Consider the following 16,706-nt stretch of genomic DNA (forward strand, 5'->3'; position numbering starts at 1 on the left):
CCATAGTAATGGAGAACTCTCTCTCTGTCTCCGTGTGTGTGTGTGTGTGTGTGTGTGTGTGTGTGTGTGTGTGCACGTGTACAGGATAGAGAGAATTTATCAGTGAAGTACACACCCATAAACCTTAAATAGCAAGCTGAACCTGTCTTATGCAATAGAAAATGCAGCATTTAGACCAACTGTAGACATAAAGATAGAGAGAAAGACAGAGAATTATGTGGGAATGATTTATGTTCCATTTTTATATATTACATAAGATGTATCCTGTTGTGGACAGACACCATATATAACATATACATGTAAAAAAGACACTGAACTGTAGGGTCCATTGGCTGAATTTTATTTTATTTTATTTTTTAATATACATGCAAGTTAGTTAGCATATAATGCTATAATGATTTTAGTAGATTCTAGTGATTCATCCCCTATGTATAACACCTAGTGCTCATCCCAACAAGTGTCTTCCCTAATGCCCCCTACCCATTTAGCCTATCCCCCCACCCACAACCCCTCCAGCAACCCTGTTTGTTCTTTGTATTTAAGAGTCTCTCATGTTTTGTCCCCTCCCTGCTTTTATAGTATTTTTGCTTCTCTCCCTTTATGTTCATCTCGTTTGTACCTTAAATTCCTCATATGAGTGAAGTCGTATGATATTTGTCTTTCTCTGACTGGCTATCTTAACTTAGCATAATACCCTCTTGTTCCATCCAGGTCGTTGCAAATGGTAAGATTTCACTTTTTCTGTTGTCAAGTAGTACTCCAGTGTATAAATATACCACACCTTCTTTACCCATTCATCCATTGATGGACATTTGATCTCTTTCCACACCTTGGCTATTGTCTATAGTGCTGCTATAAACATTGGAGTGCTTGTGCCCCTCTGAAACAGCACACCTGTATCCCTTGGTTCAATAGCTAGTAGTGTAATTCCTGGCTTATAGGGTAGTTCTATTTTTAATTTTTTGAGGCATTCCCATATTGTTTTCCAGAGTGGCTGCACCAGTTTGCATTCCCACCAGCAGTGCAAAAGAAACCTTCTTTTATTGCATTCTCACTAACATCTGTTGTTGCCTGAGTTGTTAATGTAGCCATTCTAACTGGTGTGAGGTGGTATCCCACTGTGGTTTTGATTTGTATTTCTCTGATGATCAGTGATGTGGAGCATTTTTTCATGTGTCTGTTAGCTATCTGGATGTCTTCTTTGGAAAAGTGTCTATTCATGTGATATTCCCATTTCTTCACTGGATCATTTGTCTATAAGTTCTGTATAGATTTTGGATACTAACCTTTGTCTGATATGTCATTTGCCACATCTTCTCCCATTCCATCGGTTGCCTTTTAGTTTTGCTGATTGTTTCCTTCGCTGTGCAGAAGCTTTTTACTTTGATGAGCTCCCAGTAGTTCGTGTTTGCTTTTGTTTCCCTTGCCTCTGGAGACGTGTTGAGGAAGAAGTTGCTGCGGCTGAGGTCAAAGAGGTTTTTGCCTGCTTTCTCCTTGAGGATTTTGATGGCTTCCTGTCTTACATTTAGGTCTTTTATCCATTTTGAGTTTATTTTTGTGTATAGTGTAAGAAAGTGGTCCAGGTTCATTCTTCTGCATGTGGCTGTCCAGTTTTCCCAGCACCATTTGCTGAAGAGTCTGTCTTTATTCCATTGGATATTCTTTCTTGCTTTGTCAATGATTAGTTGACCATACATTTGTGGGACCATTTGTAGGTTCTCTATTCTGTTCCATTGATATGAGTGTCAGTTTTTGTGCCAGTACCATACTGTCTTGATGATTATAGCTTTGTATTACAGCTTGAAGTCTGGGATTGTGATGCCTCCAGCTTTGGTTTTCTTTTTCAGGAATGCTTTGGCTATTCAGGGTCTTTTCTGGGCCCATACATATTTTAGGATTGTTTGTTGTAGCTCTGTGAAGAGTTATTTTGTCTTTATTTTGATAGGGATTGCATTGAATATGTAGAGTGTTTTGAGTAGTAACAACATTTTATAAATATTTGTTCTTTCTATCCAGGAGCATGGAATATTTTTCTATTTTTTTGTGTTCTTCGATTTCTTTCATAAGCTTTCTATAGGTTTCAGTGTATAGATTTTTCACCTCTTTGGTTAGGTTTATTCATAGGTATTGTGTTTTTTGGTGCAATTGTCAATGGGATAGATTTCTTGATATCTTTGTCTTATTGCTTCATCATTGGTGTATAGGAATGCTCTGATTTCTGTCCATGGATTTTATATCCTGTGACTTTGCTGAATTCATGGATCAGTTATAGCGGCATTTTGGTGGAATATTTTGGGATTTCCATATAGAGTATCATGTCATCTGCAAAGAGTGAAACTTTGACTTCCTACTTGCCAATTTGGATGCCTTTTATTCCTTTATGTTATGTGATTTCTGAGGCTAGGTCTTCCAATATTATGTTAAATAGCAGTGGTGAGCGTGGACATCCCTGTTGTGTTCCTGACACTAGGGGGAAATCTCTCAGCTTTTCCCCAATGAGGATGATATTATCAGTGGTCTTTCAAATACAGCTTTTCTGATCTTGAGGTATGATCCTTCTAACCCTACTCTCTTGAGGGTTTTTATCAAGAAAGGATGCTGTATTTTGTCAAATACCTTCTCTGTATCTATTGAGAGGATCATGTGGTTATTGTCCTTTCTTTTACTGATGTGATATGTCACATCGATTGTTTTGTGGATATTGAACTAGCCCACATCCCAGGTATAAATCCCACTTGGTCATGGTGAATAATTCTCTCAATACATTGTTGGATCCAGTTGGATAGTATCTTGTTGAGGATTTTTGTGTCCCTGTTCATCAGAGAAATTGGGCTATAGTGGTCCTTTTTAGTGGGGTCTTTGTCTGGTGTTGGAATCAAAGTAATGCTAGCTTCACAGAATGAGTTTGGAAGTGTTCCTTCCATTTTTATTTTTTGGAACAGCTTTGAAAGAATAGCTGTTAACTCTTCCTTAAATGTTTTTTAGAATTCCCCTGGAAAGCCATCTGGCCCTGGACTCTAGTTTTTTTGGGAGATTTTTGATTATTATTCAATTTCTTTACTGGTTATGGGTCTGTTCAAATTTTCTATTTCTTCTGGTTTCAGTTTTGGTCGTTTATATGTTTCTAGGAATTTGTCCATTACTTCCACATTGCCCAATTTGTGGGTCTATACTTGCTTATAATATTCTCTTATTTTTGTTTGTATTTCTGCAGTGCTGGTTGTAATCTCTGCTCTTTCATTCTTGATTTTATTTGTTTGAGTCCTTTCCTTTTTGTTTTTGATCAAACTGGCTAGGGGCTTATCAGTGTTGTTAATCTTTGTTAATCAGTGATTACTGAAAGGTATGAATTTGATTCATATTGTTGCCTGTAGAGTTGGAGTTTCTGGTGGTGTTGCCTGGTCCTTTCTAGTGTTTGTTGATTTTTTTTTCTCTTTTCTCTCCTCAGAGATCCTACCAGACATTTCTTGCTGGGCTGGTTTAGTGTCCACAAACTCCTTTAGTTTTTGTTTGTTGGGAAACTTTTGATCTCTCCTTTTATTTTGAATGACAGCCTTGCTGGATAAAGGATTCTTGGCTGCATTTTTTTTTTTTGATTCAGCACATTGAATATATCCTTCTTCTCCTTTCTGGCCTGCCACGTTTCTGTGGAAAGGGCTCCTGTTAACCTGAACTGTCTTCCCTTATAGGTTAAGTACTTTTTTTCCCTTGCTGCTTCCATGATTCTTTCCTTGCCTGAGTGTTTTGTGAATTTGACGATGATATGCCTTGCTGATGGTCGGTTTTTGTTGAATCTAATGGGAGTTCTCTGTGCTTCCTGGATTTTAATGGCTGTGTCTTTCCCCAGATTAGGAAAGTTTTCCACTATGATATGCTCACATCAGCCTTCTACTCCTTTTCCCCTGTTTTCATCTCCTGAGACCCATATGATTTTGATGTTATTACTTTTTAATGAGTCATTGAGTTCTCTAATATTATATTGTACTCGTTTGCCTTAGTTTCCTTCTTTTTTTCTGCTTCATTATTCTCCATAAATTTGTCCTGTATATCACTGATTCGCTGCTCTGCTTCATCCAACCTCACCACCATGGCAAGCATTTGAGATTCCATCTCAGGTATAGCATTTTTTATTTCACCCTGACTATCTTTTACTTCTTTTGTGTCCGCAGAAAGGGATTCTATGCTTTTTTCAACCCCAGCTAGTGTTCTTATTATTGTGATTCTAAATTCTGTTCAGACTTCCTGCTTGTATCTGTTGATTAAGTCCCTCACTGTCATTTTTTCCTGTTGATCCTTTGTGGCGAATTCCTTCATTTTATTATTTTGGAGTAAGAAGAGGGATTAATAAAGTAAATAAAAATTAAAATTAAAAAATTAAAAATAACACACAAAAAATAAAATAAAGGATTCTAGCTCCTAGGTTTGTTTTGGTCTGGTTGTTATAAGAAGCTTGATAGAATAGAGAATGAAGGTAAAGAAAAGAAAAAAAATGGAAAAAAACCGAAAACATTTGAAATTTAAAAACATGAATACAACAAAGTAGAATAAACTGAAATGATGAAAATCAAATAGAATTTTAAAAAATTACAAAAAAGTAAAAAATATAATAGAAAAATTTAAAGAAAGATCTTTTTTATAAAGACAGAAAATAAAATAAAAAAATTTTCCCTTTGTTTCAACAGTAAGAATAGAAAAAGAAAAATATTGAATAGATGGACCAGGAAACAGAATGAAATACGATCAAAATTACATCCAGTTTCCCCTAGAAGTCAAACTATGAAGCACTTTATAGTCTGTAAACTAAGCAGCAGAGAGATTGGTCATGTTCCTCTAGATTGTGGTTGGCCCAGTTGGGCACTGCTTGATGTAGCAACTCCGTTCTGCACTAGATGACTCTGCTTAGTTTAATGGGGTTGATCACTGTGGTGCATGTAAGTGCTTATGCACATATGTGGGAGGGGAAAATGGTGTCAGCCAGCTACCCAGTCTCTAGTATCAGAACTCTGTGCTCTCCCTGACTGGCAATCAAGCACCCTTCCTTTGTCTCTGGCTTCCGTCCACTCCCCATTTCTCCACTGTCTGTGACCAAGCTGTCAGCTTGCCAGAGGACACCTCCTTCCCAAATTTTATCTGAGATAGGGCAATGTTTACAAACTCCCCATTTCTGAGGGCCAAGCAGCTTTGACCCTCTCAGACCCTCAGGGGAGGGTCCACCAAGCAATGTCATGGTGCCCGCCCACCCCTGGTACGTTTGTGTGACCGTGCTGCTGCAGACGCCCAGAGATTGTGGCCAGGTGCCCCAGAAAATGTTGGTGTGATTGTGTAGTAGCAGCATTTCAGGGATTATGGTAAATCACAGCACCAATCTGGCACCAGGCTTCACCCTTACCATCCTAGTTCCAACAGCGGCAATGTGGCTGTTCTCCAGGGTCTGCTGGGACCTTTGCCTGTGGCGAGGCTGCACGGCCTCTACCAAATGTCCTCCCAGCAGAGAAATTGCCTCTCCCCGTGTGGCCTGAGGACCGCTCGGACCTTGCTGTCTGTTTCTGGGGATACGCCCTCCCCACCAGAGCTCTCCCAGGTATCGAGCTGTGGAGTTTCAGACTCTATGCTCCCCTGTTTATAGCCTCTTCATGAAATTGAAACCCTCTCCTTTCTCTCTTCTCCCTGTTTTTGTTCAGTCCACTACTTCTCTTTCTCTCCAGCTGCTTTTTTGTTGGGCAGTGCTTCTCCTATACTCTCCCCCATCTCCATCCTCTCTCCACAAGCAAAAATAGCTCCCTGCCCTCCATAGCTTCTCTCTTCCCCAGTTCACCTCTCCACGTTGTGTACCTGCCAAATTCTGGTGGTTCAAGTTGTGCAGATTGTTGTGTTATTCCTCAGATCAGGTATCTAGATATGCAAGACAGTTTGGTGTTGATTTAGTTGCATTTCAGTGAGGAGAGAGGCAAAAAACCTTCCATGCTCCTCCGCCATCTTGGCCTCTCCCCAACATTGCCTTAGAATGTATCCACTGATACAGGAGGCTTTGAGCTCCTCTCTCTCTTATTTACATCCCACTCCTACACCCATTGTGTTACCTGCTCTGCTCACAACTTTGTCCTTTATATTGCCTGATGGTTTTGGGTGAGCTCTTGACTCAAGGTCTTTGTACATGCGATTTCTGTGCCTTAACTGGTTTTCTCAAAGTTATCCACATGGTTCATGCATCCCTGAGTTTTCCAGCTCAGAAGCCCCTGATCAGTCATGACACAAAGGCAGGTTTTCCTTCCACTTAGGACTACTGTGTCCCGAACTTTTTTCCTTATTAGTTGTAACCACCACCTGAAACACCATTTATTCCTTTATTAATATTCTGTTCCTCCCTCTGACACACACACATCTTAGACTGTCTTGTTAAGGTGAAACACACATTCCTACTGCATTTGTGCAATGCTGTTAAAAATACTTGTCACAAGATAATGTGTTAAATTTTCTCGGGTGGAAAAAAAAAGGTCACAGGAAATTTATGGAGGAGAACATTGCTTTGGATAATTGTTTTGACTCAGAACAAGAATTGTGAACAATTTAAGACTCATGGAAAACATGGACATTTGAGAGTCCCTGAAATTTTCTGGTGTGTATTCTAGATTGGTAGGGAGTGTGTAAGAATTAATGGATGAAGCATTTTGAAAAGACAGCATTTCTTGTAATTCTGTGATCATGCTGCTGCCTTTCCAATGTTCTTGTCTCTGTTCCAGCCATTTTCATCAATTACATGGAAGGAAGAAATCAAACTCATGTTACGGAATTTATCCTCTTGGGACTCTCAGACCAGGGGGCGCTGCAGTCACTGCTCTTTTGGCTGTTCCTGTCCTTGTACTTGGTCACCTTCACTGGGAACCTGCTCATGATCCTGGCCATTATCACAGACTCCCGCCTCCACACGCCCATGTACTTCTTCCTCTCCAACCTGTCCTTTTCAGACATCTGTTTCACCTCCACCACCATCCCAAAGATGCTGCTGAACATCCAGACGCAGAGCAGAGGGATCTCCTACAAAGGTTGCCTCAGCCAGATGTACTTTTTCATGCTTTTTGCAGGAATCGACAACCTCCTCTTGACAGTGATGGCCTATGACCGGTTCGTGGCCATCTGTCACCCATTGCACTACATGGTCATCATGAACCCCAAGTTCTGTGGCATCCTGCTTCTGGGATCCCTGTTATTGAGTGTTCTTGTCTCTCTGTTACATGACTTATTGATTTTGCGACTCTCTTTTTGCACAGATCTGGAAATCTTTCACTTTTTCTGTGAACTTAAGCAGGTGATCCAACTTGCTTGCTCTGATACCTTCCTCAATGACCTGGTAATGTATTTGTCAAGTGGACTTCTGGGTGTTGTTCCACTCACTGGCATCCTCTCCTCTTACTCTAGAATTGTAGCCTCCATTTTGAGAATTTCATCAGTGAGGGGCAAGTATAAAGCATTTTCCACGTGTGGGTCTCATCTCTCAGTTGTGTTCTTGTTCTATGGTACAAGCCTTGGTGTATATTTTAATTCTGCTGCTTCACAAACCTCCAGCACAGGTGCCATAGCCTCAGTCATGTACACGGTGGCGATGCCCATGCTGAACCCCTTCATCTATGGTCTCAGGAACAGAGACATCAAGCAAGCCCTGAGAAAGCTCTTTAGCCGAGAAACATTGTCTGCATGTAAGATTCTTTGTTTCAGGATAAAGACTTGAGTAACAGGGCTTAAACCCCTAGAAGAGCTTGATCATGATATTTGTATCAGTTCATAGGCTGGAAATGTGCAGTTTATATTCTTACCTTATTAGTTAGCTGAAGTTTTTCATACATCACAAGCAACTATTTTTTTGTAGCTCTTTAAAGCTTATTTATTTTGAAAGGGAGAGCATGAGTAGGGAGAGGCAGAGGGAGATTGATAGAATATCCCAAGACATGTCCATGCTGTCAGTGCAGCACCTGAAATGGGGCTCAATGTGACAAATTGTACGATGTTGACCTGAACCATCATCGAGAGTTGGACTCTTATCTGACTGAGCCACCCAGGAACCCCACTTCTGCATTTCTTTAAAATTGTTTAGGACTCTCATTAAATTCCATTGCATGGAGTTTTAGGAAAAAAATGCTCATGTATTCATTTTGAGAGAGAGAGAGACGGAGAGAGGAAAGGAGGGAGGGAGGGAGAGGGCTAGTGCAAGAGCAAGAGAGAGAGAGAGAAAGAGAGAGAGAGAGAGAGAGAGAGAGAGAATGAATCAGAAGTAGGCTCCCGGCTCTGAGCTTTCAGCACAGACCATGATGCAGGCCTTGAAACCATGCATTGTGAGGTCATGACCTGAGCCAAAGTCAGATGCTCAACCAATTGAGCTACCCAGATGCCTCCATTGCATGGGTATTTAAAAACATATACATAATATAGCAAATTGAGTACTTATAATGTGATGGGAGGAGACGGTGGAGTAAATGTGAAATGGGTTTTCTCTGGGTTGAAGACAGGTATCTTTTAACATATCTACTTCTGGAGGAAAATCATTGAACCTATCACAGGTTATATACAAGTTTCAAGGGTTTTATGTCAATCCTCCTTGGAAGGAGATCACATCCTGAAGAGCCAAAGCACCTGGAACCTTGTGTGATTAGTTTACAATAATCCACCTTCATTAGGCAGTCTCTAATTTTCCCTCACACATTCCTAAACATAAATTAAGCGGGAAGGTAATAGAAATTGCAACCTCTGATTTGTCAGGCCTTGATGATGTCATTCTTGGTGATTTTTCCAGAGATGCGTTATTACTTTTCTTTTAATGTTTTGGTAGGCAGCAACACTATCTGTGATATCCCTTAACACCTCCTACCATACAGGCTCTTCACAAATGTCAAACACAATATGGCTTTTCTGCCTATTGCCACCTCCATCTTTTCTTTAAAAAAATTTTTTTTTAACATTTATTTATTTTTGAGACAGAGAGAGACAGAGAATGAGCGGGGGAGGGTCAGAGAGAGGGAGACACAGAATCTGAAACAGGCTCCAGGCTCTGAGCTGTCAGCACAGAGCCTGACGCGTGGCTCAAACTCACGGATCGCGAGATCATGACCTGAGCTGAAGTCGGCCGCTTAACCGACTGAGCCACCCAGGCGCCCCATACCTCCATCTTTTCTAATGCTGCATCCCAGAAATTAGCAGTGAGAGCAGGATACAATTATGACCTATCCTGTACTTTGTGAGACTGAGTAAGATGAATGTCTCTTGTTCACCTTCCCCAGAGTTCCCTACTTGGATCGTAAGGCATAATTGTAATTTTCTATTACCTGATTCACAGTTTTCCAGCTAAAGGTCCACAGGTCCTTTCAAACACTAGTATGCAGATAAATGTTCATGGAACTATCTCTCAAAACCAAAGACAAAAAGAAACAGGGAAAGCAAGAAGAAAGGAAGAAAATAAAAACAAAGGGATAAAGAATATTTGCCACTTTCCCTGGTATAATTCCTCTCATCTTGTCCAGTATCAAGTTATCAATTTTAGTTCAGACCACAGTCCTCATGAACCATTATAGGCTAACCAGTGCCATCACCTCAGAGCCTTTGGGTTGTGTTGGAGGAAAATGTAATGTCATTGTCATTTTACAGATTTCTGTCCGGTGTAAATGGTTCCATCAATTGAAGATCTGGGTCAGTGAACAGTCTCAGGACCGATAGTCAGGTTTATGACCCTTCATTGTGGTGACTCAGGTCAATCTTTCCTTCATGATTATTAGAGTTGGTTGTTTTCTTGTTTTTGTTTTGCTTATTTTGTTAGTTACACAAATCAGTTCTGCCATTAGTAAGCTTCCCATCAGTTTTGTTTCTTGGAGACACCATGATGAATTTGCCATTTGCAAACATCCATGTGGCTCAACCAATGTTGATGAGAATGATTAATTCTTATGCACTATGAATAGCATCCCTTGAATGGGTTTGGACTGCTGTCACGGCCTCTGGCAGTTCAGGAGGGCCTGAACTCAGGACAAAGGCATTTCAGTTTCAGAATGTCCATTGTAAGTTTGTCATATGGGAGAGAAGCTCTGTAGAACCTGTCAAAGAAGATATTATTTCCCTACCCAAGCTGTTTCTCAATGATCTTATGAATTTTATGTTGTCTGAAGTTTTAGTTTGGGAATACTTTAGGGTTGAGGCATTGAATCACACATGATAAACCCATCACAATGCCCTTGTCTCCTTGTACTTTGGATTACTTCTTCTACATCATATTAAGCTATTTATGGCACTGAAAAAAAGTTTTAAGTTCATTTATTTGCTTTGAGAGAGAGTGAGCATGCTGACAAGGGACAGAAAGAGGGAGAGAGAGAAAATCCCAAGCAGGCTCCACACTGCCAGTGCAGAGCCCCATGTGAGGCTCAAACTCACAAACCATCACATCATTACCTCAGCCAAAAATCTAGAGTCTAACGCCTAACTGACGGAGCCACCCAGGCACCACCGAAGTTCTTTTAGAGTATGTGACTCTTTTGTCATACTTTTTGGTCAGAGTAAAAAATATATAAAATTTATCATTTTCAACATCTTGAAATACACTTAAGTGCCATTAAGTACTTTCTCAATGTTGAGCCTCCACCACCTCTACCCATCTCCAGAACTTTCTCATCTCTCAACCTGAACGTTTTTCTCCTTGAAATCCTAAGTTTGTATTGCCCCTCTGCATAGCCCCTGTATCCCACCAGCCTACCTTCTCCGTCTCAAACTGTTTATTCTAGGTACCTCAGGTAGATGTCATGGTATGATACGGGTCCTTTTGTGTCTGGCTTCTGACACTTAGCCTTGTGTTTGACAGTTTCACCCATGTTGTAGACTGTGCCAAAATTCCCTTCACCATAAAGGCTGAATGCTGTTCCATGTCTGTTCATCTGTGACATTGTTCACACTTTGTTCATCTGTGAGATTATTGATGGACATTCAGGTTGTCTCCACACTTTTATTACTGTGAATAAATCTGTTATGAAAATTGGTGTAGAAATACCTGTTCTGGTGTAGAAATATCAATGCTTTACATTCTCTTGGGGCATGTAAGTAGGTATATAACCAGACGTGAAACTGCAACATCAAACGATAATTCTGGGTTTACATTATTGAGTCACTGGAACACTGTTTGCTTCAGCAGCTGTGTCCCTTTTTATTCTCATCAGCAAAGCACCGCAGGGTTCCAATTTGTCCACATCCTCGCCAACACTCATCTTCTGTTTTAGTTTTCAAATAGCCGTCCTAGTGTGTGTGGCATGGTATCACGCTATGGTTTTTATTTGCATTTCTGTAGTGATTAGTCATGTTGTGCATCTTTCATGTGCTAAATACCTATTGCTCTATATTCTTGAGTCCATTGTCTTTTCCTTTTGTGGTTTTCAAAATTATTTATATTTATGTTTTCATTTTTTATACATGTATTTTTTATTTTTTAAGTTTATTTGTTTATTGAGAGAGAGAGAGAGAGAGAGAGAGAGAGAGAGAGAGAGAGAATCGCATGAGCATGAGGAGGGGAGCAGCAGAGAGAGAGGGAGAGAGGGAATCCCAAGCAGGCTCCATGCTGTCAGTGCAGAGCCAGATGTGAGGCTCGAACTCACAAACTGAAATCGTAGCCTGAGCTGAAACCAAGAGCCAGACACTTAACCAACTGAAGCAATCAGGCTCCCATTAGTTTTATTTTTTTTAATTTATTTAAAAGTTTCAATTCCTGTATAGTTAACATACAGTGTAATATCAGTTTCAGGTGTATAATATGGTGCTTCAGCACCTCCATTAAACACCCAGTGCTCATCACAACAAGTGCCCTCCTTAATCCCCATCACCCATTTCTCCCATCTTCTTCCTTCCCCTCTGGTAACCATAAGCTTCTTCTCTCTTTTTTTTCTTGTGCTCATTTGCTTTGTTTCTTAAATTCCACATATGAGTGAGATCATGTGGTATTTGTCTTTCTCTAACTGACTTATTTTGCTCAACCTTATGCTCACTAGCTCCAAGTCTTTTTAAATGGGAGGATTTCATTCAGTTTTATGGGTGAGTAATATTCCACTGTATGTCTATACCAGATCTTTATCCATTCATCTACCAATGGACACTTAGGCTGTTTCCATTATTTGTCTACTATAAGTGATAGTGCCAAAACCACAGAAGTGCATTTATCCCTTTGAATGAGTGTTTTTGTATTTTGGGGGTAATGACCCAGCAGTGCTATTACTGGATTGGAAGGTACCTCTGTTTTTTTTTTCCTTCCATGATTTTATTTAAGTTCAAGTTAGCTACCATAGAGTGTACAATTGATTTCAGGAGTCGAATTCAGTGATTCGTTGCCTGCATAGAATACACGGTGCTCATCACAACAAGTGCTTCCCTTAATGCCCATCACCCATCTAGTCTCTCCCCCATCCACCTCTTTTCCAGCAACTCTCACTTTGTTCTCTGTGGTTACCAGTCTCCTATGGTTTGCCTCCTCCCTGTTTTAATCTTAGGGTATTTTTTTCCCTTACTCTAAACTTGTCTGTTCTGTTTCTTAAATTCCACATATGAGTGTAATCATATGATACTTGTCTTTCTCTGACTGACTCATTTTAGTTAGCATAATACTCTAGTTCCATCCACGTCATTTCAAATGGCAAGATTTTATTCTTTTTGATGCTAAAGCAACAAGGGTCATTCTATTTTTATCTTTTGGAGGAAGTTTCATACTGTTTCCTACAGTGGCTATACCAGTTTGTATTCCCCCCAGCAGTGCAAGAGGTTTCCCCTTTCTCCACATCCTCACCAACAGTTTTTATTTAATATATATTTTCAAAAGTTTTATTATGGAAGTGTGGATTCATTGTATGGTACACCTGAAACTAATAGGACACTGTGTGTTAACTAACTGGAATTTAAAGAAAAGTTTTGCCTTTTTTTCCTTAACTTTGGAGAGAGAGAGTATGAGCAAGTGGGAGTGAGGGGTGAGGGAGAGAGAGAATCCCAAGAAGCTTCCACGGTAGGTGCAGAGCCTGACTTGGGGCTCAGTGCAGCGACTCTGGGATCATGAACCAAACTGATGTCAAGAGTCAGATGCTCAATCAATTGAGACACACAGATGCGTCAGTACTTCCTTTCTAAAATTGAGTTTTTTGTTTTTTAAAAAGAATTCTTGATATTCTGTACATACTTTAATATTAATCTATTATCAGGTGTGTGATTCACCAGTAGTTTCTCCATTTTGTGGGTTACCTTTTCATTTGGAAATAGTGCCCTTCAGTGCACAAATACTTTTGATTTTGGTGACATAATTTTTTCTCTAGTTGCCTGTGTCTTTGGTGTTATATCCAAGGAATCTTTGTCAAATCCAGAGTCATAACGAGGTACCTTTATGTTTTCTTCTACGTGTTTATTTACAGTTTTATTTCTTATGTTTAGATCTGTGATCCATTTGGAGTCATGTTTGTAGATGGTAGACCAAAGGGTCATTTCCATCTTTTTGAATGTGTATGTCTAGGTTTACATCACAATTTCTTGGAAAGAGTGTCTATTTACCATTGAAGTGTCCTGGAAGTCTTGTCAAAAATCATTCACTTATAGCTATGAAGATTTATTTCTGGGCTTTCTCCTATTCCATTGAGTTATATCTTTGTTTTTATTGTTGTTGTGAAAGCTGGTCATTTAAAAATTAAATTGTGGTAACTCTGAATATTTTATTTCTCTCCTCCCAGCCATGATTTTTATTGAAGTATACTTTACAGAGTTGTATTAGTTTCAGTGTAAAATGTAATGCATCAACAATTCTATGCACTATTAAGTGCTCATGGAGATAAGTGTACCCTTAATTCCCTTTATCTATCTCATCCAACCATAGCCACCTTTTCTCTGACAACCACCCGTTTTTTTCTCCGTGTTAAAAGTCTGGTTTTTTGTTTCTTCTTTTTTCCATGTTTGTTCATTTGTTTTATTTCTTAAATTCCACATAGGAGTGCAATCAAATGGTGTTTGTCTTTCTCTAACGGACTCATTTCCCTGAGCACTATACCCTCTAGGTGCCTCCAAGTTGCAAACTTACATAATTTTTATTATTATTATTTTTTGCTCTTTAAAGGGGTCCATTGATTCCCTATTTTTCCATCTACAGTTTTCTTAGACTATTGTAGTAGCTACAGTCCGTGTCTACCATTGTCTCAGGATGAGTTTTCCACAGGGAGAGCTTGATCCTGGACATCCCATCATGATATCTGCACTGACATTCAGATATTTTCCTAAATTCGTGTCAAGCTGACAGCCAAAATATCTGCATCTCTGCTCTCTGGACGCTAACTGCTCAGGGTCATGTTTGAAATGTCATACTCGCCCCCTGATGACTGGTCATCAAGTATGAAGTATTTCCCGCATTGGCTGCCCAGATACTTCCTGTTGGAGTGCTCTTACCCCTTCACCCACACCAAGACTCGGGACAATTAGTAGGTTGTTTGTGCAGTCTTCACTCATCTCCCCTGGAAGAGGTGACCTGTGTTTGTATTCTCTTCATCAGGTGTCAGTGTCTCTTCAGGTTAGCACATTCATTTATTTTTACGTCCTTGCTCTGTGGAGACTGTGAACTCCTCAAGAGAAGGGACCATTTCTTACACCTTTCTTCCTTCCTGGGATGTAGTTTAGTGCCTACTGTAAAACAACTGCTAATGAAGTGTTAGTAAGATGCTTGAAGAAGCAAATGGTTGAGTGATGTTAAACAGTCATTGCCTACATTGAAGGAGAAAGGAGAAGCAGGAGAAAAGAAGAAAGCTGTGGAGGCTGGGAGTTCCATGATTGTGAGCCAACAGAATGAGTACAGATGGGAGAAAGAAAAGATTTAGGGGACACAATTCTCCAAAACCAGAATTGTATACTTATGATGGGGTGCTCTGACTTATTAGTGAGAAGCTCCAAAGACAGGGGACCTCCTTCTGGGATAAGAGAGTTTAATGGGATAAGAGACAATCAGAGAATGCCAAGGCTGTGTCCCAACACTGGGACAAGTTTGCATTCTATCTTACTCTCCTAGCTCCAAAGACCCAAGCCTCTTACAGGGACAATAGACACAATATTATTTCATTAATGAGACTCATGGGAGTTTATTCCCTACAATTACAAAAATTGAAAATGCCTTTGCTGCACCCATGAAGATAACTCCTGTAATCTCAGGTGATATGAGCAGAGAGCTGTGTTTTCTAGAGACTTCCTGAGTGGGGCCATGTCTCCTCCCTTCCTGGGGATATAACTCCAACCACAGCAATCATCCATGGGAGAGACACGGTCATTGATTTCACATTGCTCAATGCTAACATCTGGGTGAGCCACAGAATCTTCAGAAGTGCTGGAGAAATGTGTTATGAATGGAGGGACCTCTTGTAGCTGATGTTATTTTGGGGGCATCGACAGGGACAATAAGTTAAGGAGAGTTTAGTGATGTCAAGCCCTGCCCATAAGGCTTTGATTCTGGAGGGAAACTCCAGATATACTAAACCATCTGTCCTCCAGAGTTAGTGCTTCATCAGTGGGCCTTCATGTTTCAACAGTCTTTCCTCTGTTTTCATTGCTGGTCCTTCCATTGTTGGGAGTGACTGTTTACTGTTATTAAACCATTTATTAATTGTCATTCAACAAGCATTTTTCCCAGCAATTAATTTGTGGTAGACACTACTATTTATTCTATGAATAGCTAAATGACTAAGACAGTGTTTCTTCTGTCAGGGTACTCATTGTGTAAACAGAGTGAGAGTTGTAAAAATGAATAAATGTGATAATGAGAGGTTGCATTGAAATCTGGGGAAGTAGATCCCCTAAAGTTACCTCTTTATTTTATTTGTAATTGTTTTCAAAAAAGAAGAATCTTTCATAGGAGTAAGCGAAGGCTTTGCAGAGAAGCCTATAGGTGCTGAGCCTTGAAGGGGGTGTTGGAGTCTTTCCATGGGGAGGAGGGGTGTGAGCAGCCCAGAAACAGCAGGGGAAGAATTTTAGAGATTAAAGTAGAGTGGGAGTTGTGCTGATGGGAATTAGAAACACTTCTTACCGTCTGATCAGCAATCATAAGCATAGTCGATAAAATGAATCCAAATGGACCTGGCTGGGTAGGCAATAGTCAGATTAGCAAACAATGTTATGTTTTGGCTAGAAGGTTGAAATTGAAATCTGAAATTAGTGAAGTGTAAGTGCAGGTTTTACGTCAGGGGACAGCTATGACAGGTCTTCTCTATGGAAAAACGACCCAGGTTATTGTGAGGAAGAAACTATTGCTGCATTCAGAGTGGGAGAGTGTTATTGAGGGATAGAAACAGCACCAGGCACAGAATGGGTCTCGGAAGGGTGGAAATCGTGAATCCAGAAATTCAGATGAATTTTTTCATTCATTCTTAAATGTTTACTAGAAACAATGCAGATACCGTATAGTCATCATTTCATTGAAAAATTTCAAAAACTGTACGTGGTATGATTATTTAATGTTACTGATGGGAAGTGTTACTGACAGCAGCGACACTGGTCATACAGGGCACATACCAGACTCTTTGGGACAATCTCAGAACACGGTGTTTCCAAAGATTTTGCATTTCGTTAATAATTTTAGTTTTTAATCAAATTTAGTATTTGTGTAGTTTTATATTTACAGAACAAACCTGCTATGATCTTTAGAGGGTTCTCCCAAGCTCCCTTCCCAGTTTCTGCACTTATGA

General features: G+C 40.0%; 1 protein-coding gene across 1 annotated transcript; it reads left to right on the forward strand.

The window, feature by feature from the left end:
* Positions 1-6,742: 6,742 nt before the first annotated feature.
* Positions 6,743-7,726, forward strand: LOC124524420 (olfactory receptor 7A17-like). Its single transcript, XM_047096693.1, has one exon. It carries the CDS (start codon positions 6,758-6,760, stop codon positions 7,724-7,726), a length of 969 nt encoding a protein of 322 aa, XP_046952649.1. The 5' UTR covers positions 6,743-6,757.
* The last annotated feature ends 8,980 nt before the right edge of the window (positions 7,727-16,706 follow it).

Source organism: Lynx rufus, unplaced genomic scaffold (assembly GCF_022079265.1).
Source record: "Lynx rufus isolate CCGP_SWC_20201006 ecotype Redwood Valley unplaced genomic scaffold, mLynRuf1.p SCAF_4, whole genome shotgun sequence".
Taxonomy (NCBI): Eukaryota; Metazoa; Chordata; class Mammalia; order Carnivora; family Felidae; genus Lynx; species Lynx rufus.